Below are 27,672 nucleotides of genomic sequence, written 5' to 3' on the forward strand. Positions count from 1 at the left end.
GTGGCCTCCTCTGGACAGGATTTGTATGGATAAAGTACGGGAAATAGATTTGACATAGTGGGAATTTCATTTTACAGAAAGGACTTTCCTAAGGGAATAAAACTTGTTCCGGAAGTTTTCCTCTAGACTCCCCAAGCAGGCATTTGAGCACACACATTTCCCAGCACATGGGGCGATGTAAGGAAGGAGACCTTCCAACAGGTCCCATTAAAATGGCCACGTTCCCAAGCACCAAACCGATCCCATCCCCATACCTGTGACGCGAGTCTCCTCATGGCTTCCTCCTGGCGCCGGCGCATCTCGGGGGTCCCGGGGCAGCTCCCGCTGGTGATGGACGAGTGGGCAGAGGGTGGCTGGGTCAAGGGCAGCTCTCGGTTTGCATCCACATCTGTCCCAAGGAAAGAGGTGATGAATGGCTGCAGGGCAAGCCCGACCCACAGCTTCCCTATTCCAGCCCAGGCTGGTTTCCATGCATGGAAGTTATTTAAAGTTCTTTCCATAAACAGGATTTCAGGCAGCAGAAGACTGTGACACCGTCCAGAGGCTCCCTAAGAAACTTCCCCTGAAAGCAGCCCCTTCGGGAAGGACCGCTAAGATAAAGTGTGGAGCTCATCTTATTCATCTTCTCCAGTGTAATTTCATTGACTTTAATTACAGTAACTGAGTTGTGTGCTCTCAAAGGTATGCTCCGTCTTCTCTAGGTTTGCTATGGGTTAGTGCAGTGCTCTCCCTCTCTGCAGCTCTGCCAACACATTCTCAACAAGTGATGGTTAATTTGGTTCCAAGTCCTTCAGTGGAGACAGCCAATTTTTCTGAATGATGTGTCTATTTTCTAACCTAAATAACTGGAGAGCCACAGCTCACACATCCATCTGAAGCCCATTAATGTACTCAGAGGGACAGAAGCAGGAGTAGCACCAGGATCTGGAAAAGGCTTGCAAGCCCATGAATTATACTGGCATCACCTCTGCCAAGTTTAACAGCTTTCTATTGCATTTTAGCTGTTGCTTTTTGCCTGGCAAAGCAGTAGCTGGCTTTACCAGCAGATTGCTACAACAGGCCATTCACCTGGCCTTTGTGGGTCACTCAAAACCACTCAAAACAATAGTTTTCAATGACAGCACTCGGTGATGTCTAATTACTGAGTCCTCCCAAGTGCAGCCTGCACTAGCAAAGGATTTTCCTGAATGGATCGCTGCAATGCATTCCTGAGCTTGACTTGAAATCGTAATGCAAACAACGACCCATTTAATGGCAAACAGAGGAGGATGACTACTGCCTACATAATTAAACCCTGAAGGTGTGAGTAATGAGGCACATTCTAGTTTCTGAGCATGCAACACCACCTTTACCTATATTTCTAAGACAAGAAGTAAGAGGCTGTATTTATGCCAGTTTACTAATGCTGACAGCACAAGTGCTGAAATAGTCAGGTCTCCTGATGAAGCATTTACTATTAAACATAGATTTCACTAAGCATAATAGATGAAGAAAAGAATCAAAGGGACTTGTAGTACAATTGCTATCTTCTACAGCTAGACTGAGACTTGTGATCTCTTTAGGAAATAAAACCAAATTAGATGACTGATTCTGAAGGTCTCCAACCCAATAACTAACACTGAGGAATCATTCAGCTTTCAACTTCACAGGGAAACCAGAGGGTGAACTGAGCAACCGTGTGTTAACCATGACCAAGGATCTTTGTCCCTTGTGCATGAAAGATGCATGGCACCTTCTCTGAAACAGCCCAGAACCAGTTAAGTACAGCTGTCTCTTTAATCTCCGCAATCCCTCGGAGCAGACTGAGATGTGCAGTTGGTGCACTGCAGAGCTGCAGTTAAAATACAGAAACAAGCCCTGCTTTTCACTGTGCACTGGTCATTTAGCTCTGACAAGTGACATTATTCAGCACACCGACATTTGGTGACATTTCAGATACTTCAACGTGGCTAAGACTGCTTCATTCCAGTAAGCAGATTTCACTGCAGCTTCCCTGAGATACAGTGACCTACATCCTTAGAGACACCTTTAGGTACCTAACCCAGTATCTTCAATCCTGTCTTACTCACTTACTGAGAGCTGAGTGATTTCCAAACGTTGTCATCTCCACCCGCAAACAGGTCAGGGCAGAGTGATGTGAACTGATGGGACCACAGGAGGTGTGGCAAGCCTTGGTGAGGAGCCTGCATGGGCTTGCAACCCAGCCTCAGCATTTATACCATGATAAACTGACCTAAGCACTATGGGTGGGAGAATGCACTGGCATGGATTTGTGACAACGGAATATGGGCAATTAAAATTGGAATCTTCCCAAGAGAAAAACTCTGATGTTCCTAAGTCAGAGAAATAAAGAGACAGACCACTGTGACTTGAAACTGGAATAGAAGCAGAATAAATGCTGCCGATGGGTGCTCCCTCTGCTTGGCAACAAGGACCAAGCTGATTCCTTGGGCCTGAAGAAACGGGATCTATTCAACCAACAGCCATTCCAAACCTATGGAAAAGCTCTCTGATTCTGGAAAGCCTGCGGCCTGCTGCACTTACGCTTCGGGGAGGCATGGGGGCTATCAGAAGCGATCTGCCTCATCCGTGTGCCGTGGCAGCTGAGCGCCACCAGCCTGGAGATGATGGCGGTTTTCCCAAAGCCGATATTCCCCACGATGACGACGCCTCGGTTGACGCTGGCGTTTGAGCTCTGGAGCTGGGCATCTATCTCATGGAACACCCAGTCCCGGCCAACAAAGACGGACTCGGTGGTGATGCTGGGCACCTCGAAGAGCAGTGGCTTCAGAGAGATGTCGGGAGGTCTGTAGGGTGCAAAGCGCACTGTAACGAGAAACACAGGGAAAGAACATAACTATCACTGCTGGCACTAAGAAGATAGCTCAGGAATTGCAGTTTCATCTTCCTCAGGAATCTATTAATGAAAAGATTAAAGGTGAAAAGAACAAAATCTTGTTTATGACCCACAACTTTGTTTGTAAAAGCATCTGGTTCATTCACAGCATTTGCCACCGAAGAGAAGGGGTTTATAGCAGGAGAAATGACATTTCTGGCTTAAAGTCACCATAATCCAAGGCCCTGCCACAGGCAGCAGGGTTCACTGCCCAAAGCACCCTGTGAGAGAGTGTTGTATGCCTGTTTAATAGATGTATAGATGAAAAGGCTCCTTAAGGGGAGACCTTAGAGCAGCTCCAGTGCCTGAAGGGGCTACAGGAAACCTGGGGAGGGGCTTGGGACAAGGGATGTAGGGACAGGCCAAGGGGAATGGCTTTAACCTGCCAGAGGGGAGACTGAGATGAGCTCTTAGGCAGAAGCTCTTCCCTGGGAGGGTGCTGAGGCGCTGGCACAGGGTGCCCAGAGAAGCTGCGGCTGCCCCATCCCTGGCAGCGTTCAAGGCCAGGGTGGACACAGGGGCTTGGAGCAAGCTGCTCTAGTGGAAGGGGTCCCTGCCTGTGGCAGGGGTTGGAGCTGGGTGAGCTTTAAGGCCCCTTCCAACCCATTCCGTGATAACAAAATTGTACAACAAAACCCAAACCAGTCTCGAAACGTTTTTGGGAACAGCTGGGGGTGGAGGGAGAGGGTATCTGCCATTCCTTCCATGTGGCACAAGCTATCTTGGGAATGCACACGCAAAAACTGTAACAACTGTGCTCAGATCGGGTGCAAAGATGCTATTACAAAGATCAACTCATATGGCGTGTTCCGATTAAGAGATCCTTAATTGGGAGATGATCTGCATAAATCTATTAAAACCACTTGGTGATGGAAGCACTTCGTGCTGGCAGAGACAGTTGCTGGATCATCCCACTTCACCACCAAAATGGTTTGTTAATTAAAGCCTTGCAGAAGGTGGCCACAACGACAGCAGGTGATTCCCACTCAGGGGGAGGTTTGTCACACTGCAGACTTCCACTTCTAGAATGCAACTCCTTCAAGGCAGGGCTGACGTGGATGGAGGGACACGATGTCAGCCCTGGATCTTCCAGCCGCAGTCCAAGTGTTGCACCTGATATTCAACACGTGGATTTGAGCTGATGGGGTGAGCTGGGGAACATTTGAGCTGTGGAACACAGAAGCTGAGTTCAGCTGGGGCTGAGATCAAACGGCATGCTGGGAATGAAAACCCTCAGACAAAGCATAGATGTCTTCAGAGCACATTTTAAAAGCAATCCTAGGAAGCCCCAGGGGAGCAGCTCCCTGAGCTGCGTCCCAGAGTGGGTGCCAGGATGAGCTCCCAGCACGCTCCTCCTGGACCTTCCAGGCACCCAGTTCCAACCCCTAAGACCTCATCTCAGTCTCCCCTCTGGCAGGTGAAACCCATTCCCAACCTGGCCTTGGACACTTAAATCTGGCACAGACCTGACGAGGGAGCTGATCCATTACAGCAGAGCTGATAGAGGGGCTGGGAGTTAATGTTACATCAGGTAAGCCTAAGGAAAATAGCTTGTATTTAAATGTTAGGTATTTTGAATGTCCTTTCTTGATACAGAAACTGCTGCAGACAGGAGATGTATTTCTATTCCCACTTGAAAATGATGAATGTGATTTAAATGTATTGAGGGTGGAGAAGGCTTTTGAATCACGAGCTCCCAGGCAGCTTGATTTCCTTTGCTAGGCTCTGCCACGTGGGATGTGCTGGCATGGGAAGACCCTGGAGAAGCAACATCACTGATGGTGGGAGGGGATGAGGCAGGGGGGGCATGTGTGCCCATGTGCCCATCACAACTCCTGTCCCTGCACCAGCCTGGCTCTCAGCAACAGCAGGACTGATGGGCTTCCCACCAGAGGATGGCATATTGCACAAGCAATAGCACACGGACGTGGCCGAGGGAACCATCTGGAGTGGTCCGACTGATGTAAATTGAATGTTCCAGCAGTGCATTTGGCAAGGGGCGTTTTGTGTTTGCATTATACCACCAATACTATAGATAGAAAATTACATCACCAAAACACCCAGAATTAATCAAAAACTCCATTTGGAAAGCATCAAGCCAAGAGCTGTGCTCGACAAGCTACGGCTTTACTGTACTTCTGTGTGTACTCACATGCTATGGCGTGTTAGTGAGTTAAAATGTCCAGTAACGCTCTTCTGAAAGCCAGAAGTCTAACAGGTACCAAATGGCCTCAGGGGCTAATGCAGAGGCAAGAGTGATTACATCCAAAAGCAATGGGATCTAATAAGCTCCTGCTTAACATGGTGGAGACCTGGGCTAAAGCCCTGGTTTCTTTTCAGAGCTGCAGATGGCTTTGAAGCTGTGTGATCAAAACACACCGAACAGAGCATATCCTAAAGACTGGTCTTGCTCTGAGTGGATGTGAACGTACACGTCCTGGCTGTCACCCAGGAATAGCCTATTCTGTCCTAAAAAAGGCTCAGTGAAACCCTGAGAAGGGACATACCCACTTACCCACCTATCCCCAGCCTTCTTGAGCCTCTAGACCTTCCACTTGACCAAAGCCACTTGACCATAGCCAAGCAAACCTCTCCCGGCACCAATGCTGACATTTGCTTTTTGCAGTTAAAACCCCACGATGGCAATACTCAGGGTGCTCTAACACCAATAATAACTTGGTTGCCATCTGGCTCCTGCTCCACCACGGTACATCCCAGCCACCGTCCTGCCCTTCGGGGTACAGCAACTCTGAACAGCTTCAAATCCCGCTGGCTGAAAACAGCAAGGGCAGAAACTGCCTTCACTATCCTATTAAAAACCTGCCACTGGGATGAGAACCTGTCGTGCTCAGAGCTGTTGGGATTGCCCAATTACTCCCCTGGATAAAACAACTGCTGTGACAAGAACTAGGAGGGATGGTTTCCCATTTAGTTCCTCTGCACTGGGATTCTTGAACCCTGGGAACAAAGCACTGGGCTGTGATGCATCCCCCTTGATAGAGAGCCAGGAACTGCTTTGCTATTTCAGTGCCAAGAGGGTATTAAAGGTAAACCCAAGTTTAGGATTTCCAGTTGCAACAAAGAGCTGGTGATTAGAACAGCCCAGATCAATGCAATTTCACAGTAATATCTGGAACATGTAGTATTTTGGGGGAACACCCCCCTTATATACTCAATGAAGGGAAGATATTTCCAAGCAGTGGTGGTTTGGTTTCTTCACAGCCTCTCCTTTTAAAAATAGCACAGAACCTCAACTGGGATCCGAAGCAAATCCCCCCCAGTTGAAGCACTGCTGCTGTTCTCATGCAACCTTCACAAAAAGGGGGAAACCAGACAAAAGCAAACAAAAAAAAGAAAGCAGAGATGTGGTGTTCCATGGTTTTACAAAGTGTGTCTGGAAAACAATTTGATTCTGTTCCTACAATAAAGTTTAATGTTTTGGATGCAATTACTGTAAATTACGAAGCCTTGGCAAGCTGCTCCCTTGGAACATATGGAAATCTTGTCTGTCAAACTTTGCTTTCTTCTCTTCCTGCCTGTTAATCCATTTTTATAACTGCCTCACCAGCCAATATGATTTCATTTTGGACTGTGATCCAGTCATGCATTTGGGAGAAATCCCAACCTGGCTGGAACAGGTCGTGCTTGTGGTGCTGAGTGAAAACCCACCTTGTACCCTCCAAGATCCTCCTGGTACCTCTTCTGAGCTGTTGATCTCCATTGATGGGGTCCCCTCTCAGTCTGCTCTTCTCTAACCAGGCCCAGCTCCAGCAATCTCTGCTCCAACCCCCTGAGCATCCTTGTGGCCTCCACTGGACCCTCTCCAGTAGCTCCTTGTCTTTCTTGTGCTGAGGAGCCCAGCACTGGACACAGGACTCCACATGTGGCCTCACAAGGGTCAAGTAGAGGGGGAGGAATCACATCCCTCAACCTGCTGCTACGCTCCTGATGCACCCCAGGGCACTCTTGTCCCTCCTGGCCACATGGGCACATTGCCCATTCATAGTCAACTCATCACCCCCCTAACACTCCCAGGCCCTCCTCAGCTGAACTGCTCTCTAGTAGGTCACCTGCAACCTGTGCTGGTACTTGAGCTCCTTCCTCCCCAGGGACAGGACCCTATGCCTGCCCTTGTTGAACCTCATTAGGTTTCTCTCCACCCAGTTCTCCAGCTTCAGGCGTTATCAGTCACTGCCCACCTTCACGAGGACATGGGTGAAGCGGCTGCAGTACAAAGTCCTAGCCCAGAGACCCCCCCATGAACACGAGCCCCCGCATGCTCCTACCTCGCAGGTCCTGCTGTGCGCGGGCACCGGCCATGCTCTGCCGCGGCATCCGCAGGGAGGTCCGCAGGGGAGTGTGCCTCTGCTCATCCAGGTAAGCGAGATCTTCTAAGTGAGCTGAGCTGGTGGCTGCCATGAGAGAGCAAAGAACCACGTCACCCCTGGCTTCTGGATCTCAGGCTCTGCTATTGCAGTTCTCAATTCTGAAGTACACACAGTTGTAACCACAGGGAGTCAATACAGCAGAAATGAACCAAGCCTAACGCCCCAGAAAGGAACAAAAAGGTGTTTTGGTAACTTCTGGTGCCCCACTGGTATTTGCTCTGGTTTGGTCTCCTCTTGATGTGAACGAACTAAAGAGACCCATGGAAAATGGAGACACAGAATCTTTTATATCTGCTATAAGGATGGTGGAGAGGGACTCTTCATCAGGGACTGGAGGGACAGGACAAAGGGTGATGGGTTCAAACTGAAAAAGGGAAAATTCAGGTTAGATCTAAGGCAGAAGTTCTTCCCTGTGAGGGTGCTGAGGCGCTGGCACAGGGTGCCCAGAGAAGCTGTGGCTGCCCCATCCCTGGCAGTGCTCAAGGCCAGCTTGGACACAGGGGCTTGGAGCAAGCTGCTCAAGTGGAAGATGCCCCTGCCCATGGCAGGGGTTGGAGCTGGGTGAGATTTAAGGTCCCTCTGAACCCAAACAGTGCCACGACTCCATGATCTAAGTTTTCCCAATCACAAAGTCAATGGCATGGACGCAAAGCTTGACAGTTCACATTCCTACTACATGCTGCGGGGCAGAGCTCCAAGCAGTGATCCCCATGGCAGATACAGGAAATGAGCCTGAATTTGAAGGTACTTCTCTCCAAATCCCATTGGCCTCAAGCACCCTTTTCAGCCAAATAATGTACAGAATGTTGGAAATGGAGGAATGAAAGCTCCACTGCTTGAAATGATCTTCCCAATTATCAACAGCAAATGTCAAAATAGTCTGCACATCACCAGCTCTGGTCTCGCTCTGATAACCAGTTCCAAACCTCACATTAACCATTCACCAATGGAAATCACGCTGCTCAGTGCTCTGCATCTGATCCTGCTTCTTTAGCTTTAGTTTTTGTTCTATGACCGTAACAAGATGATTATTTTAAATGGAACTGATCCATTAAATAACTTCTTCAAAGACTTCCTGTCAAGGCGGCATTGATTCCTCACTGTGAAATGGGTAAGCTCTTTGATACAGCTCTCTAGAGTAGCTCATGGCACTGGACTCTGAATCCTTCCTCCCTGCCACCCAACATGAGATGGAACAACCACCAAAACGGAAAGGCAGAACATGCCAAAAGTGAGACTCGTTTTGCTCACACAGCACTCAATGACCATGCAAAAACCTCTTCTAGGTCGTGATGCAGGCAGAGACTAAGCAAGACTCAGACTATAACAACGGGTGGTGAGAAAGGGCTTAAACTAGGCAGCAATTTTTATGCTGTTCTTCAAATTGCTTGAAAACTCTATGTAAATGTTAAGAGACACAGACAGAGAGGGGACAAAAGGTAAACAACAGGAGCAGGAATAAAAGAGGAGATAAGCCCATCAATGTCTGGTTTTAGACGTCCTTCACGCTCTTCTTCTCTTGTAAAACTGATGAGATGCTCCCTGTGACGGAGCAGATTAGAGCTGAAATGCTGCAATTAGAAAGATGTGGCTTTACCATGGATAGAAGTTATGCTCTGTATTGCTGAAGCCACTGCAACCTGCTCCCAGCATCTCACAGAATCACGGCATCCCAGGTTGGGAGGGATGTCAAGGATCATCTGCTCCAACCCCGCTAGGCAAAGCATGATCTAGACTAGATGTCCCAGCACCCTGTCCATCCCAATCTTAAAGGTGTCCAATGTCAGGAAATCCACCACTTCCCTGGGGACATTATAACGGTGTCTGGTTCTTCTCCTCGGGAGTAATTCTCTTGTGTCCAGCTGGAATCTCCCCAGGAATAACTTGCGCCCATCACTCCTCATCTTCCCCATGTGCCTCCTTGTACAAAGGGAATCTCTATCTTCTTTGTACCACCCTTTAAATACTGGATCCTAGTGACAAGGTCTCCCCCGAGCCTTCTCTTCTCCAGGCTGAACAGCCTCAGCTTTCCCAGCCTTCCCTCACACAGCTTCCCAGTCCTTGGATCAGATTTGTGGCCCTCCTCTGAACCCTCTCCAGTCCTTAACAGCTAATTCCTTTTTCACAGTATTGCAGAACCATGGAAGGGACCTTAAAGCTCACCCAGTTTCATCCCCACCCTGCCATGGGCAGGGACACCTTCCATTAGACCCATTTGTCTGGGAAAAAAGGTAAGAGAAACCAGAACTCCCCGTTTTGGACTTAGTGCTAAATATATACGTTTATGAGTGTGCGTGTGGGGTATATCCATAGATATAGATCTATATATATCTATCAGCTGCTAAAGGACATTTCCTCCCCCTAAATTCCATATTCAGTCCTCCTCCTGTCCCATTTTAATTCTATGAGCAGCTATAGAGCCATCAAGGATGACCAACAACATTCATCTCGCTGGTAATCTGATTTCTTTAGGTAAGATGATTCAAAGGAGCAACAACCTGATAAAAGCTTGTTTTTCCTAATGCCAGTTAAAACCAGGAAGTGACTCCTCACCAGTTATTCATCAACCAGAAACTGAAATAACTTTATCTGGGGGTGATTAGTCTTTGAGAACCAATTTTGCAATATGATTATTAGAAATTCCTTTCTGACTTGCATTCTGCAGCAGAACACCCTCATACAACCCAACCCTGGGAACACAGAAAACACTGCACTAGGAACATGCTGCATAACCAAGAAGTGAGACCTTGAAGAACTCTGTGAGTTCTGCTGTCCCCAGTACAAGAACGACATGGAGCTACTGGAGCAAATCCAGAGGGAACATGAGGATGATCAGGGACTGGAGCACCTTTGTATGGGATACAAAGACAGGCAGAGAAAGTTGGGGCTGTTCAGCCTGGAGAAGAGAAGCTGAGTGGAAACCTCAGAGCAGCTTCCAGTGTCTGAAGGGGGCTACAAGGATGGTGGAGAGGGACTCTTCATTAGGGACTGGAGCAACAGAACAAGGGGTGATGGGTTCAAACTGAAACAGGGGAAGTTCAGGTTGGAGACAAGGCAGAAGCTCTTCCCTGTGAGGGTGCTGAGGTGCTGGCACAGGGTGCCCAGAGAAGCTGTGGCTGCCCCATCCCTGGCAGTGTTCAAGGCCAGGTTGGACACAGGGGCTTGGAGCAAGCTGCTCCAGTGGAAGGGGTCCCTGCCCATGGCAGGGGTTGGAGTTGGAGGAGCTTTAAGGCCCCTTCCAACACAAACCAGTCTGGGATTCTAAGAGCCCAGCAGTTTTGCAGAGGTGGATGTGCGCTGCTGACCAGTGCCCTGATTTACTGTCGGTCCTAGGAGAAATGAGGAGTTATTCCTCAGCAGCCAAAATCCAGGCTCTCTTCCCACCTTCATCATCATAATCCCCTTCAGCCACAACAAAGACGTGATGAACTGCAGTCAGCAGGAGCTGCCAGATCCATTGCACACTTTGCCAGGGGTTATTTTTGCAACTGGCAGTGCACCCGTCCTGCCGTTCCTCAGGCTGATGACCTGAGATTTATCTTTGTGACTTAGAGCTGAGGAGTAATTAAAGAGATCGAAGGCCAGAGGAGCTCACAAGTAATTTGTCCTGAGAATATGCTTTAGTTCTTCAAAAATTATGCAAGATCCATTTATCTTAGCAAGTATCATATTAAACTGTTGAAAGCTTCCTCTCAGTTCTGAACCTCATCCTACAGAGTAGCACGCAGAAACTGCAGATAAAGCACAATGGAAAAGGAGCACCTCCTCAGAAATAAGCTCTGCATACCACAGATGCAATTCTCCAAAGGAAATGGAAAACAAATAGCGGAAGATAATTCAATTTCCATGTACTATTTGAACAACAAGCACAAATCTACCTGACCCAAAACTGATACCTGGCAGCCCAGGGAGGGACTTTGCAGACTGGGTCTTCTGGGGGAAATGGGGGGTCACTGCTCATATTTGAGTCAATCAGCTTGTCATTGCTGATGCATGGATCAGATTGGCAAAGGATCATAGAATAGAATCCCAGACTGGTTTGGCTTGGAAGGGACCTTAAAGCTCATCCAGTTCCAACCCCCTGCCATGGGCAGGGACACCTTTCATTAGACCAGGTTGTTCCAAGCCCCTCCAACCTGGCCCTTGTCAAAAGCCTCTCTCCAATTGATTGTGTTATTACAAGGTATCATACATGTACCCCAAATTCAGGTTCCTTAGAGCTGTATTATTAAATATGCTTCAGATTTAGTGACTTTATATTTGGCTGGGTATCTGGTCTATCTTGACCAGGTATGTGGGTATCTTGATATCCGGATAACTTGATATGGTTTGATCAAACACAAAGAGGGCAATGCCAAGGTTTTGGGGGTTTTACCCAAAGCATCTTCATCTTTCTCCTTGGAATAATTCCTATGAAGAGCTGCATCTAATTCAGAGTTGAACCATACCCCATAATGAATTAAAGAAAGGAAAAAGGTGCAGGTATCTGTTTCATGACCATGCAGCTCCTATTGCAGGGCTCTGCAGACAGGCACATGCTCTACGCCTGATCAAGCAGAGCCTCCCTTCCCCCTGCTGCAGTGCCTTGTGTTAAATCACATTTCTCTCTGTGCTATTTTTGCATCAATTCTCTTTCCCTTGGGCAGAGTTCAAGGGATTCTTGAAACGCTTCTGCTCTGCTTCCTCCCGTGTGGTCCTCAACAGGTCTTGTTCCGGTTTCCCACCTTGCAGGCTGGTCGCTCCAGTTGGGATCACTGCTATTGCCTGATAAATGTGACCATTTCCAGGCTCCTCCATGGGAAGAGGAACAAATGTGAAAACGGAAACCATGGGAAATGAGGAAAGAATTCTCACAGTAAGTAACCCATTGTTATGCTCAGTTTCTTGCAATCTCTTTCATCACCTGCTCAAACAGTGCCATTGACCAGAGGCTTTTCTGACCTTAACACACAGAGGTGTTTACTTTTCTGACAGTCACACTTTCAAGGCACATTTCGGAACCTTTTTTGTAGTGCTGGCCTGTGCCTTTGCCTTGTGTGGTGCAGGCAGAGGCAGGCAGGTCTGCCAGACACTCAGCTCTCTGCCAGAAACACCTTTAGAGGACAAGCTGCCAGATACCGGGATACAGGATGCTCCTAGAGACAACCACTGCCCACCATGCTCTCAAAACCACATGGTTTATAGACATGTGGACCTGCTAAGTGAGTCCAGAGGAGGCCATGGAGCTGCTGTGAGGGCTAGAGCAGCTCTGCTCTGGAGCCAGGCTCAGAGAGCTGGGCTGGGGCAGCCTGGGGAAGAGAAGGCTCCTGAAGGGGAGACCTGAGAGCAGCTCCAGTGCCTGAAGGGGCTGCAGGAAAGCTGGAGAGGGGCTTGGGACAAGGGATGTAGGGACAGGCCAAGGGGAATGGCTTGAACCTGCCAGAGGGGAGACTGAGATGAGCTCTTAGGCAGAAGCTCTTCCCTGTGAGGGTGCTGAGGTGCTGGCACAGGGTGCCCAGAGAAGCTGTGGCTGCCCCATCCCTGGCAGTGTTCAAGGCCAGGTTGGACACAGGGGCTTGGAGCAAGATGCTCTAGGGGAAGAGGTCCCTGCCTGTGGCAGGGGCTGGAGCTGGAGGAACTTTAAGTTCCCTTTAACACACACCGTTCTATGATCCTATGAAATAGCACAACCCAGAAAATGTAATAAAATCTTGAGATTATAAAAAAAAACTTTGGAATTCCACAGAAACATAACTAAAAAAAATGCTGAAAGAATATTCAGCTCCACCAATCTGTGAGGAAAAGAAGTGCAAGGGAAATGCTAACTCAAAAAGATCTGTTTCAAAGATTCCCTACAGAGATCATAAATCCCTTTTCCATACCAAAAGACAACATGGAGCCAGTCTGGGCTATAAGGATGCTCTGCAAATGGGGCATGAAACCAGTTTCAAGAGCTGACTTGCAGTTTTAGCTGAAATGGGAAGGGGGAATGGCCTCGGTGCCAGAGCTGCCGCAATGATTCAAGAGGGGCTGGCTCTGAACTATGGTGGCACTAATTGAAACGGAATGGAGAGCTTTTCATGTGGGATATGAGGAGAAAAGAACCAGCAGCTGCAGTCCCTGCATTTAAGTTCTTGCCCCTCAAACCAAATATTAATGCACAGAGGCCGTGCTCACATTCTGCTTAATTTCCTTCTCATTTATTAGTAGTGCTTCACCTCGCAGCCAAGCTGTGAGCAATTTGCTGTCCATAAGTTCCGTGTGACCCAGAGACCTTAAAGCTCTCCTGATACTCCAATAGAGATAATTCGCTCTGACCCTTCCGCAGCACAGTTCCTCCTTCTCTTCCATGTGTGTCTTTTGCAAGGCTCACTGCCCGGGCATACAGCAGTGCCCTTCAAGCTGCTTCTGACTTAATAGCATAAAATTACTTAATAACGTCCATATTCCACACAGGAACTGGGTATTGCTCAGCAAACGTGCTCCCACTGAGCCAGTGGGGAAGACATGCTCTCTCTGCTTTCACAACCAGGCTTTCAAACATCACATACACAGTGACCCCTGAACGTCAGTGATTTATCCAGATGTGCTCTACCAAACCTAGCATCTCTTTTGCATTTTTACAGTGCAAAGAAGCCTGCAGAGTTGGTGGTTTATTTTGTTAAAAGGAAGTGTCTACCCCCCAAAAGTGCTTATAAACACTTTAAGTGCTTTTTTTCTTTTATTTAGGATGCTCAGGGGCTGGAGCACCTCCTGTATGGGGACAGGCTGAGAACACTGGGGCTGTTCAGCCTGGAGAAGAGAAACTGCGTGGAGGCCTCAGAGCAGCTTCCAGTGTCTGAAGGGGGCTACAAGGATGGTGGAGAGGGACTCTTCATCAGGGACTGCAGTGTTAGGACAAGGGGTGATGGGTTCAAACTGAAATAGGGGAAGTTTGGGTTGGAGATAAGGCAGAAGCTCTTCCCTGTGAGGGTGCTGAGGCGCTGGCACAGGGTGCCCAGAGAAGCTGTGGCTGCCCCATCCCTGGCAGTGCTCAAGGCCAGGTTGGACACAGGGGCTTGGAGCAAGCTGCTCCAGTGGAAGGTGTGCCTGCCTGTGGCAGGGGTTGGAGCTGGATGAGCTTTAAGGTCCTTTCCCACCCAAACCATTCTTATGATTAACTGTTTCTGAAGAAATATTACACAATGAAGCGCAAGATGAGATCAGTACACGTGGGGTGAACTGCACCCAGTTGTAAGCTGTTTGGTGAGTGAGGGGCTGCATTACACAGCAGTGATTGCTGTTTGTAAGCTGCTATTGAAGAAACCAGTTTTGTTCTTTCAGAACAAAACAGTCAGAAGATATTCAAGGAGAACCTTAAAAATGAAGAAGAAGAATAAAATACTGAGGGGCAGAGGGGGGAAGCCACAAGGTGGAAGTGCTCCATGCTTTGGTTCCCAAGAATATACTGTCTGTACATAAATCCAACTGCATACCACTAAAAGAAAGGCAGTTTTCTGCCATGGTCTCAGCTACACTTTGCCTTAACACTAATAACCCTGTGGCTCAAAGTTAACATATCTTCACATTTTCTGTGGGATCAGTCCCCTCATCTGGGTTATCAAATGGCTATTCCATGTGTAGTGCTGGTGCAAGGATGGGGAGCTGGCAGAGAGCACAGGATAACTCTTTGGGCAATGGCACATTTTGCAGATACGCTTAAGTCAAACATGAAACTACACTCGGATTCCCTCTCCCATCTTTCAAGTACATGGAGAATGAGGTTAACCAGTCTGGGAGAAAAAAACATATCAATCTAAACCTAAAAACATAACTTTATTGTGTCATACACTTACAGGAGATACCATGGGATCGTTCGGTAACAAAGGTTAAGCCAAATCTTGTATTCTTGCCCATAGTTACTACCACAATGATTTATCCTGGGCCATGAGCTGTGTTTGCTGACATACTACTAAAAAAGCAGCAAAAACTCCACAAAGCACTGAGAAGGGAAAGATGGTTTTCTCTTGAAACAGTAATTGTCTCTAAATGCATCCATCCAGCCAACAATTCCACAGTCAGTTAAACCAATACAGGAGTACCTGAACTTATAGTACATGCCCTCTTTTATTTGGTTTACCCCTAATCTAGTTGAAGATGTCCCTGCTCACTGCAGGGGGGTTGAACTGAATGAGTTTTGTTCCAAACTGTTCTATGATTCTGTGCTTCTATCCTGAAGGTTTTATGTGGTGTCATTTATAAGAGATGGACCTAAAGTAACGAGGCTGTGCAAGCGGTTTCCCACCTTATTCCTATCCCTCTTTCCCTTCTGAAATCACAGGTTTGTGGATGTAATTAAGTAGCACGTGGTGTTGCACCTCCATGCTTAGGATACCCATAATTTAACATCTATGAAATCTCATTCCTACACTGCTGTTAGGCCTGTGACTATCCAAAGTGGGATTAATAAGGAAACCTAATCCAGTTATGCAATGCAGCCTGCGTTGCCAAGAGATGCTGTTTTAACAGAGACTATCCCAGGCTCTGTGCAGTCTGGACCTTCTGGAGCAACATCCCTGCTGCCAACCACAGGAGAATCCTGCAGGGACTCTATAAGAAGACAAAGCCTGTACTTATGTATGTCCAGACATAGAGACCACCCCAAGAGAATGTTTAACCCCACAGAAGTCATCCAGCAAGGAAAAAATATGGGGCAGGAAAGCAAAGGAGCATAATTACAGGCAAGCATCTTTTCAGTAAAGCTTGAATGTTTTTAATCCTATCTCTTGCTTCTGTCCTGCTGCTACCAACTTCACAGGTTGTTAAAAGAGATCAGTGAGATATGTCAGAGCATCATTATTTGCACTGTAATGATAAATATTCTCCGATCATCTTACAGTTGTACAGGTTTTTAACAAAGGGGCAACCAATTGCTGAAAGAACCATTCAACTTCATCAGAACCAGTTTTCCCCACAGGAATTTTCCATTTAGAAGCAGTAAGTCAAATGGAAAGACAATTCTTGTCACGCTTCACAAGGATGACTACAGAAAGGAGATTTCTCTTTGGATAATGAGAACATGACAAAGGCCTTTTACTCAAAGGGAAAAAGGTTTATTTCTTACCTGCTACAGAATTTGGCCGTGGCATCAGGTAAAGAGGAATTGACTGCACTGACTGGGACAAGACTGTCTCCAGGTTCCTCTCTGGGATTTTGTTGAGGCTGTAGGTGGAGGCTGTCATGTTCTCGTCCACGCGGTATAAGCACGAATCCATGCTGGATTTCTGGGACTGCCAAGGTTTCAGGTTTCCTCCAGATCCAAGTTCTTTACTGCTTTCCCCTCCATATTTAGTGCGTTCCACATTTTCTGAGTAGCTTGTCAAAGTAGCTTGAAGGAAAAAACGAGAAACACAATGAGTAACAAAGAACGGTTTGCACACACACTGCTCTGTGCTGAGTAGAGCCAAACCTCGTGTTCATCAGGTTTTCCACATTCACATAAATCAAAGGTTATGGAACTGGATTTATTGATACAAGTCCTGTTTAGCGCTTCTCAAAGAACATTTAGACTATAACGTTTTGGCTCCCACTGTTAGAAACCATTTGTAATTACAAAAGAGTATTAAAAATCAAGTGTGGCAGCGTTTTCAAAGACACGATGCCAGAAAAGCAGGAATTGTTAAGGAAAAACCATTATCACGCTCCTCATCTCTTTTAATTTGCATCAGTTACCACCTTTACAAAGGTGTCTGCAGCAGTTTATAACCTGGCAGTGTCTGACACCAAACACAGAGAGCTCCCACCTGACCCGCATGAACAACCAGCTCTTGTGGATCAGTTTGGTTCAGAAACTGAGCCCAACATCCCATTTGATTTACATCAGGTTTTTATGAAGCTTTAACTGGAATCCACACATCTTCCCTTCTATTATTTCATTTTACAGATCAGGATTGTTGCTGTATTGACTTTCACATTGGGAAGCGACAGTACAATACTGACCCACACAATTAACATCTCTGCTGCTATATTCTCGGTTCTGACAGTTATCCACTGGCTGTAACTCCCTTTGGGTTGTTGACCTTCCTTTCTCTTTACAGTCTCCTACATAATCCTTCAAGACCATAATCCAACCATTCAGTCACTGTGAGAAGATCCCAAGCCCACCCCAGCTCATGTAAGCGTGTCAAACTTGCCTCCTCCCCACCTGGGAGATCACAAACCAGAGCTCACTATATCCTTGCCTCGCCCCACTGCTATTCAACCCCCTGAAATTCAACTTAACCCCCTGAAATCCATCATTTTCCCTGAGTTGTGGTAAATACCTTCTCCAGCCCAAATTCTCTGCTCATTTCTATGCCATTTGTCCCTGGACCCACCACTCCTCATCTGCAGCACAAACCATTTGGTGATGTTTCCTCGGGGCCTTCACCAAAGTCCATTCCTAAACCAAGGGCGATGCTCCCTCATTAACCAACAGCACCACATTGATTTTTATATTGATGAACACAAAGAGGAAATTACTCTGAAGACTCACATGCTTGCAGGCTCAAGCTTTACAGGTAAGCAGCCTAGAAAAGCCAGGAGCACCTGGTAGTTGATGATGCAGTTGAAGTACAAATGGGTAAAGCAGAGAAGTGCGTATTCCAGCTCTTTACATGTTGAGTAGAGGAATCATTTCATTGCCCAACATTAAGCATCTGATGTAAATCCTCAGGAATACCCATACAGAGCTGACAAATACGAAGGTGATGGCAGCTACTGCTGGACTCTCAGTGCAAAACCATGACCTTCAATGACCAAGGACTGAAGTGGCTTAATTATACATGACGAATGCCATTATAAGAAGAACCAGAATTAAATGCTTACATCTAACCTCACAAAATCATCATTAAAACCCAAAATTAACACCTTTAATTTTCACTGTGCCTCTTCTTTATCCGTTCCAACAAATGCCATGCACCTCCAACCTTCACCCCTGTTTGTAGTTTTATTTCTCAGTACTGGGTTTCCTCTCTCTGCAGTGGGATCAATGTCTTCATCTCTCATTAAGCATCCCCAAATTTAGTTGTCTGTAACGTATTTGGAAACTTAAACCCAACACATGCAACTGCTAAGAACTGGTATTTGTTTGTTGGCATTGAAACATAAGCTTGCTGTCAGGTAAATGCATTTACACTTTAGCAAAGGGAAAGCAGACCAAAACAAGGAACAGATGTTCACAGATCCCTCCTGCTCCCTCAAACGGTTTAATATTGAGAAAGAGCTTTGGAATGGTTTTGTCGAAAAGCTCCATTTCAATGAGTCGGCAGAGCCAGGCTCACTACACATCTATTTACAGACAAAAATCAATCCATTGATCCATTAAAATCCATTCATTTCAAACCCCTCTCCCAGGATCTAATTAATCTCTGTAGACACACATCAGCAGCTGAACTCATACATCAAACTGAGGAAAACCAAAATAACTTTGTGTCAACATGAGTTTCCTCTAAATGAAGCAACAGAAAAGGAAAAAGGAGCTACTGCTGCTGGCCCCTTCTCTAATCCTCACTTGGTGTTCACTTTAAACTTTGTTTTCACTGTTTCATGCTAAAGCTGGTTTATGTGCAAACTCTTCAGTCAATCAGGTATTTAGGATTGTTCCCTGTGGCTTAATTTACCTTTAGAACAGCCCTGGATGATAGAAGCGGTGCTCCATGGGCTGGAAGCCATTGCTCCATGGGCTTAATCTCATCTATGAGCTATTTCAACCCAAACCAAATTTGACTTCATTGAAAAGGCAAAAGCGTGAAGGTTCGCTACGAGCCAGGAACACGAACCAACAACGCTGAGCATGTCTCCTGGGGGAAGCTAAGCTTCCCAAGAGCTCAACCCGGACAGCTGCTCACAAACCACAGCTTCAGGGTCCTGAGTTAGGAAACCAGCAGCTCACGTCAGGAAATTCACACTACCTGCACCTCCCAAGCCTGGTGCAGGGTGATACACGGGGGTAGGGAGCTGGGAATGCGAAGAGGGTAGATACAAGGCAAGGGCAAAGATTTGGTCAGGCCTGGAGCGGTCGGGCAGTTGGACTGCATTGTTGTAGGTCCCTTACCACTGAAAATGCTCTGTTCTATTCCATATTCTATATTCCATATTCTCCATTCCGGTCTCTAGTCTGTTCTACTCTACACCATTCCTTTCCACTCTATTGCTTGGGTAGACAGAACTTCACGTCAGTCCCCAGTGGAACGAAGCCCATGAACACACACAACCAGAAGCAAACCTGCAAAAATACCATTATTTCTGCAAGTCTGCCATATTCATACCCTAAACGTTGCAGCAGTGCAGAGGGTATTCCAGGACACGCAGTCTGGGTGTGTGAGAACACCTCCCCATCGTGCATTGGCCCTGCAGGGGATTAACTGAGCTTTCAGCAATAATCTCTGCAGGGGGATGCATGGGGAATGGAGACCGACCCTGAGGATGGATCCTGCTGCAGTCACACCAGGATCCTGTTGCCTCATTAATGCACCTAAACCATATCTACATGTTAATAATATTCTGGGCCTTAATCCAGATGCAGAGAAGCCAACTGAAATGAGGAACAGCAGCTACCAACTAACATGACAACATCGCTGCCTGTATGCCTATTGTCAGGCACATCTTTGCACACAGGAGAGCATCAGAATATCAGGTTCTATTAAAGACTGACCTTCAAGTGAAGATTCTTTCAGCTATTACAACTCTGGAGTTATACTGAACATCTAAACCACAAAACAAGTGTTTTGTGCTCCTACTTTGAGATCTTTTTGCTCTGTAATTCGTAACTGTGACTCTGGCTAACCCAGCTGATGGCCTGTGGAAAGGAGGTCCTGATGGTGAGAAATCCCAACAGACCCCACTCACACGTTATGTTGTTAAAATGGTGTCAAAAGAAGGGCTGCAGGAGCACACATGGACTCAGCTTAAGTGGTATCTGAGGTTTTCATCACTGTAACATCTCAGCTTACAGGGCACACATTCAGGGGGTTGCAGGGTAAGGGGGGCACAGCCCCAGGAGAAGGAGAGACCCTGCTCCTGGGCTCACAGCATCCCTGCCATTGCTAGCTTGAAAACAGCAAGGCAAAAATTCCTGCTCTTTGATGGATCTGAGGCCGTCAGTTTATCCTTCCCGAATTCAGAGCATGCTGTCTATTAAGAGGTTAAATCACAGAAGGATTTAGGTTGGAAAGGACCTTAAAGCTGCTCCAGCTCCAACCCCTGCCACAGGCAGGGACACCTTCCACTACAGCAGCTTGCTCCAAGCCCCTGTGTCCAACCTGGCCTTGAACACTGCCAGGGATGGGGCAGCCACAGCTTCTTTGGGCTCCCTGTGCCAGCGCCTCAGCACCCTCACAGGGAAGAGCTCCCCACCTGTACCAGTGCAGCAGCTCACCCATACACCCCCTGCATTTCCCTGCAGTCAGTACTACACCTCCCCGAGATTCATGTACTTACAGGATAGCAAACACTATTTCTCATTTAGCTGCATGCTGGCTATGCCCTGGGGCACGAGGCTTTCAGCTGTACTTGTCTTGAATCAAACACAGAAAGGGAATTTTACCATCCCATCCAATTCTCCTTGAGGCGGAGATCATGCCCTGAAAACGTCACCCTTCACGTTCACCTTTCATATGGAATTGCAGGAGAAAGTAGTTTTCTGTAGTTACTGCTTTATGCAGACCAACAGCTGTAACATTAATTCTATGTAAAGATTTATAATGTCCTAAGTAGGAAATGGAGATTTATTGCTTTAAAGAAGTACCTGCAGCAAAGGAGCGAGCTTCACATGGTGCAGAGCCAAGAGGTACTAAACCCACTCCTGCACGCTCTGCCAGCTCACGTCGTTCCCCTCCAGTAACACACTCCACCATGACCTGCCCTATCGCACTGGAGATGTCCTAGCTGACATGGACGAGTTGGCAAGGAGTGAGATACATTCTTTACCCTTCTCTACACAAGCTTTCCCAAACTCATCCACAGAAGGATACACCTAAATATAGCCGTGTCGCCCCAGAGCGCTCCAGGGAGCCTGGCTGCCAAGGAGAGCAACTTGGCAGGCACAAAGCATAAGCCCAGAGCTCTCCCAAGGGAAGGGAGCAGCTTCGGGCTGTCACGTGCAAGGCAAGTCCCGACAGCCTCAAGCACTCGGTGTGTTGAGAAGAGCATCATTCTCTGCTGGACACCATCGGTGAGTTTAAAGGGGAAATAAAACTCTGAACCTTTAAGTCTTGCCCTGCTCGGGGTCAAAACCCACACTGCTCTTCACAGGTTTAACTTCTTCAAGCACTGATCTCAAATGGGAAAGGGGAAAATAAAGATCACTGCTTAATTAAAGTAACAAAAGGATTCAACAGGTAAACCCATTTCTGCCTCGAGGCATTCTAAGTTATGGTATGCACACAGAAAGTCTCAAAACTTAATGAAAAATACCTCGATGGCAGCATCATGCTGACCCTGTATTTGCCCTGTTCCAAACCTGAATTCCCCACTGCAGCGCTGACAAGCAAGATGAAGGAGGGTCCGAATGCCTCAAAGGGCTCGTACCTGCGAGCTCCTCAGACTAGGAATGTGCAACCTGCGTCAAAGAAGCATTTCAGCAGAGCAAGGCACTGCCATCCTCAGAGAAAACTCGCTGTAAACACTGCTGTGAGACAGAACAGGTCAGCAAAGCTGAAGTCTGCAAGCTTCGCTTTATCACTTGCAGAAACAAGGCAATGAACGTGTTTCAAGCTGCCAGAGGGGAGACTGAGATGAGATCTGAGGCAGAAGTTCTTCCCTGTGAGGCAGTGTTCAAGGCCAGGCAGGACACAGGGGCTTGGAGCAACCTGCTCTGGTGGAAGGTGTCCCTTGGAACTGGATGAGCTTTAAGGTCCCTTCCAACCCAAACCAGGCTGGGATTCTACGACAGGATTCTATGACTGTCCCCATCCCACTGGGGTGAGCAAGGGGCTCAGTGCTCAATTGCTGGTTGAGGTTAAACCCCAACAGTCAGCTATAGGAACCACTCACTGCATGTTAACAGTTGGCCTGTTACCATTTCAGAAGACATGCACACACACATCCCTTTAACCCTACATCAACTTCCATCACTTTCTTGATTCAGTGCCCTCTCTGCCTGCCTTTTACCATTTTGGACTTCCCTTTCTTTTTGCCTGTCTCACAGACATTCCTTCTTTAGCATCAGCAAGGACAATTCCCAATTTTTCTTCATTTTTTCAAGTCCACAGTCTTGAACCTGGCTTTAAAATGTTGAGGTTTAAACAAGAAAGCAGAAAGGAGGCCTGTGTGGGGGTGGGCACAATGGGAGGGAAGTTATCTGTATGCTTGGCATTAACTTTTTGGGCAAGCTTGGATCATTGTGAAGCTTTTCATAACCATGAAGGTTCAAATCTTGCTGCTCTTAAAATAAAAGCTGAGAGTCCCATCTAACCTCACACCACCAACAGCTAAAACGCAAAAGAGAAGCCACTTATCACAGCATCCAAAATAACCCTGCGGGAGTTGACAGCACTGATTTTTCCTCTAGTTATCTTCTGATCTGTCTTTCCAGTTTATTCTTTCTTTTTATCACTCAATTTTACTTCCATCTACTGGGCTGGAGCATAAACTAAAGCAGATTTCACTGTTTGCATATTATACCTGTTCTGTGCCACTTCCTTTAGCTTTAAACACTCTTTTTTCTCCTTTTTCTTCTGTAGCTGCCCCATGATCCAGTACTTAAGGCAAGGAGTTTGGTGTCAAACCCAACTCTTGTCATTTAACTGGGGGAAAGCAGAATTGTTGTTTCATGACTGCATGGCATCAACCACAAATCACATCACATGTGCATGCACATGTTTCACTTCTGCTTAATGCATCCTTTCAATGGAGAAAGAATTGACTTGAGATTCAGAGAAGGTGCTGTTTTCTATTTCATATTGTTGGGATTCTGTGACCCCACTGATTTTGCTCAAGAGCTGATGTGATGCCTGATAAATAGCCCCCATTTTCACCTCCTGAACCATCAGCCCCGTCACCTGCAATATGTAGATGCATTACTGAACAAAAGCTCGTTATTCATCACTATGAGACATTTTCCAGGGAGCTCCTCCTTTGGGGAATGAGCCCAAATGGAAGCTGGTTAGATTGAAGAAAAAGATCTGTAATTCTTACAAATCTTATTCATTATTAACAGAGCGTTTCATAATACTGATGAGAATGTCAGAATTCAAATGCTGCAGCTGGAAAAGCACAAAAATATTTAACCCGAGTTAAATTTACCCTGATGAACCTTTGGAACTGTTCTTTGCTCCCTTCTCCAAGCAGTTAAACTTGCAAACAGATCTAGCTTGTTTTATTGTCAGCAGCATCTATTCTGCTTAGCACACACTCTAGATGAATTTATTCACAAGCCTATTTTTAACCCACCAACACAGAAATCTGTAGAAAGCAGAAAGCTGATAAAAGCTCAGGAGTCACAGTAAAAAAACAGCGTGAAGATAGCTCCATGCCAGGGACATCCAGAAGGGGATGGAGGGTCCTTTACATGTCATTCTTCATTGTAAAAAGCCACCAAATCTAAGTGAAAGCAACCGGTTCACATAATATTAGACACGTCTACATTGGTGCAAGAGGATTTATCTCTGTTTCCTGCTTTGCCATCACACCAATTTCCCTGCTTAGGATGATCCCCCTAACAATGAAGTGGGGAACCCAGTGCAGACTATAAAGGACTTTGCATCAAGGACAAGGCTGGCCCCACTTCATAGCACAGTAAATGACAGCGCTTCTCCAGGAACATTCGACACAGAAAACAGGCGCTCTTTTAATGCCCTTGGGAGACTAAATGCCATCAAGTGCTGTGTGAACATCACAAGCACTTGGGCAAGCTTTACACACCAGCAAGAAGCATTTGAGGGTTTATTGTGCAGGCTTGCTGAGATTGCTGGAGATTGGCTTATATTCTGCTGCATTCAAGCAGCAAAACCTGACAGTCCACTTCTGTGGGCCATGAAGTGCAAAGCTCCCCCCATAGCAGCACATGATCCTTTGACCAGTTTTCTTTTCAGTAGCAGATTTTGAACATTAACAGTTGGCTGCTTTTACATAGTGAGAGCCAAAGAAAATCCTGGAAGCTATTCCGAGGTTAAAGTCAGGGCAGCATTTTCACCAGCCATTCTGTTGTACACTAAAAGGATTTAGTGGCTTCCAGGAGAAAGGGCTGATTTGCTTCTATCGCTCCTCTTGGCTCACTTCCTCTCTCCTCCTCCCCTCATCACCATTTCTCGTCTCCTACAAATCAGTGTTTGAAGATCTTGTTGCATTTTTTGTTACCCTTTCAAGCGAAATAGCCTGAATTTCCTTTACTACAGAGGATCCAAACTTCCAAAATAAGTCTCTTCTAACCCAAGTGATGCATTTATTAAAGCCATCAGTAAGCACGAAACAGTCCCTGTGCTGGGCAGATGAGAGACACGACACACTTCTTCCCTAATAACTGAAATTATATAAGAGGTGACACACAAAGGGACAGGAATAACTCCAAGAGGACAAGTCATCAGAGACCTGGCTGGTTAAAATCTGGTCTTTACAGCCAAAATGCCCACTCTATGCACCTCAGTGGATAGTTATGCTCTTAATGCAGTTCATGTAGAGTCTAAAGAGCCACAATGATTTAACTTTGACAAACTAATGCTGTGTCTAGGACAGAGAGGGGGTAAAGATGAAGAGATCTTCCCAAAACCATTAACTTTCATTAAGAGGAATACAAAATACACTGGAGTGTATTACAGAAATACACCTTGGAGCTAACAGTTTCAGTCATTCATTTTGAGCAACCCGGTCTGGTGGAAGGCATCCCTGCCCATGGCAGGGCATTGGAACTGGATGATCTTAAGGTCCTTTCCAACCCAAACCATTCCATGATTTCCACAGAATGATTTGGGAGGAGGAGGAGGGCTCATTACTCAGGAAACATAAATACCCAGGGAAATGTTTATTCTGAACCTGATCTAGTTCAAGATGTTCCTGCTCACTGCAGGCAGGATGGACTAGATGACCTCTGAAGGTCCCAACCCAAACTGTTCTGTTTCTGTTCTATGATTTTTCTCCACGTACTTTCCAGCAGTGGAGAAGGCCACCTTCCCCACAATCTGATACAGCTGTTGAGCTTCTATCAAAGAAGGGGTTGAAAATGTTACTGTCGAAAGAAAGGGGGGAGGAAACAAGGGGAGAAAGAGGCTCTAGGAGAGGAAAGCCTTGTTTTTTGAAAGCCTTAAAAAGTGCTTCTCTTATTCTACACAAACATTTCTTTACATGACTTTTCCATCTGGGATACATTAACATAGCCCTGGGATAAGCAACCTTCTATTATTTCCATAGTTTCCATAGGAAAATCCAAGTTCCCAATAGAAGAACCTCTTAAGAGAGAATCTTCCTTGTGAGGGGCAACAAAATGTTTCAAACTTCTAAATTAATTGCTATAGAGCTACTGAAAAAGGATGGGGCAGAAAGTCAGCAAAAAGACTCAACACCTTCTCACGGCAAGACATGGAGCTGTTGGAGCAAGTCCAGAGGAGGACATGAGGATGATGAGGGGCTGAAGCACCTCCCCTATGGAGACAGGCTGAGAACACTGGGGTTGCTCAGCCTGAAGAAAGCAAGGCTGCGTGGAGACCTCAGAGCAGCTTCCAGTGTCTGAAGGGGGCTACAAGGATCCTGGAGAGGGACTCTTCATCAGCAACTGTAGTGACAGGACAAGGGGGAATGGGTTCCAACTTAAACAGGGGAAGTTCAGGTTCTCCTTGTTTCTTTCAGTACTCCATAAACTTCTTTTTCTTTAAGTACTATATAAACCACTGGCAAAGTAAAACCGTCTTAGCTGCAGAAATGCTGAGCATGGAACATGCGGCAAGGACAACCAAGCAAGCAGCATCCTGCCTGACGTTACACGTGCCCTTTCCTCCCATTAGGCCTTTGCAGTTATAGAACAGAAATGTGTGGATGTTATTTGCTCAAGATCCTTCACACCTGCAACCAACACATCACTGGGATGAAACTCACTGGAATTGGTGTTAATTTAATCCAGCTCCTGCCCAAGGCTGAGTTTAAGAGCAGCAGTCGTTTATGAGGCACTGAGTTACCGATAAGGTGGCAGTGACAGTCATGGGGCACGGAAGGTGATCAGTTATAAAATCAGTGATTTTATATTTAAGAGAATATAATCCAACAGTATTTGAACTACGAACACGATGCCATCAGCTGTTTTCTCTCCTCTGACATGGGAATACAATGGCTATGGTCCATAACAATGAAGAAGTGCTGAAAAAACAGATGCCTCTAAGACTACTCGAGGTAGGAGGGGATGGCAGCCCCAGGTACCCGCTGTGGCCTGGCACTGAGACATCCTATCCTCCTTATCTAACCAAAAGGCTTATGTCTGTCTAAATGAGCACCTCCACTTCCATGAATGGGAGACCTTATTGCAGCCTTTCACTTCTTAAAAGGGACCCATAAGGAAGATGGGGAGAGACTTTCAGCAGGGCTTGTTTCAACAGGACAATGGTTTAAAACTAAACAAACAAACAGGTGATGGTTTTAAACTAAAAGAGGGAGATTGAGGCTGAATGTGAGGAAGAAATTCTTTACAATGAGGGTGGTAAAACCTTGGCACAGGTGGCCCAGAGAAGTGGTGGATGCCCCATCCCTGGAGACATCCAAGGCCAGGCTGGATGTGGTTCTTGGCAACCTGATCTAGTTGAAGATGTCCCTGCTCATTGCAAGAGGGTTGGACTTTGAAGGTCCCTTCCAACCCAAACTATTCTACGATTCTGTGAGCGAGCATGGGCAGCAGCTGAAGGATACAGAACACTTGGTAAGAAAACACCCCAACCACCTCACTAGAATGAAAGCAAGGCAAGAATACACTGGGAAGACTGCAAGAAGCACAAAGATGATGATGACACGCAGAAATAGGAGGAAGATGAAACTCTTCCTCTTTCACCACTTAAACAAGCGCCACAGCTTTGCATCACCCGACTTCTCCAACCCAATTTTCACCAACTCCCCGTGCTGAACAGGAGTGCATTTCACCCTGCTCACTGCAGTACTGAGTAACGCAAACCCACCCCATTAGCGACCCTGGGTGCACCAGCTAGAACAACGCCTGTAACACCAGCGCAGCCAGCGATGAGCTGCTTTAGCAGGGGAGCAGGGTGCCACTCACCTATGATGCCGCTGTCCCTGCTCTCCAGCGTGGAGGTGGGGCTGGTGACGGCGCCGTAGGTGCAATCCTTGGTGGTGACGCTGGTGCTGACGGGCGGGAGCGTGGAGCAGGGGCTGCTGGCGGGCGGCGAGGCCGTGCTGCTGGTGAGCGTGGAGCAGGGGCTGATGCGCTGCGTCACGGCCGAGCTCTGCAACAAGGGGAAG

At 46.8% G+C, this 27,672-nt stretch overlaps 1 protein-coding gene and 1 long non-coding RNA gene across 12 annotated transcripts in view; one reads left to right on the forward strand and one right to left on the reverse strand.

Moving 5' to 3' along the window:
• The window catches only part of LOC133262769 (uncharacterized), a 294,205-nt gene extending 290,709 nt beyond the window's left edge, over window positions 1–3,496 (forward strand). The window contains exon 3 of the long non-coding RNA XR_009741403.1: window positions 3,293–3,496. This is a non-coding gene — a long non-coding RNA (uncharacterized LOC133262769). The remainder of the gene's footprint in view (window positions 1–3,292) is intronic.
• TANC2 (tetratricopeptide repeat, ankyrin repeat and coiled-coil containing 2) overlaps window positions 1–27,672 on the reverse strand; it is a 222,719-nt gene that overhangs the window by 59,552 nt on the left and 135,495 nt on the right. For all 11 annotated transcript variants that reach the window (XM_061442258.1, XM_061442255.1, XM_061442252.1 and 8 more), the window contains 5 exons: window positions 27,470–27,656; window positions 16,367–16,630; window positions 7,183–7,308; window positions 2,545–2,826; window positions 255–388 (listed from right to left, as the gene is read on the reverse strand). In XM_061442258.1, coding sequence (XP_061298242.1) covers window positions 255–388; window positions 2,545–2,826; window positions 7,183–7,308; window positions 16,367–16,630; window positions 27,470–27,656 — 993 coding nt within the window. The remainder of the gene's footprint in view (window positions 1–254; window positions 389–2,544; window positions 2,827–7,182; window positions 7,309–16,366; window positions 16,631–27,469; window positions 27,657–27,672) is intronic.

This window comes from Pezoporus flaviventris, unplaced genomic scaffold (genome assembly GCF_033815535.1).
Source record: "Pezoporus flaviventris isolate CSIRO_AGI_PZ_B2104156 unplaced genomic scaffold, CSIRO_AGI_Pfla_v1 ptg000223l, whole genome shotgun sequence".
Taxonomy (NCBI): Eukaryota; Metazoa; Chordata; class Aves; order Psittaciformes; family Psittacidae; genus Pezoporus; species Pezoporus flaviventris.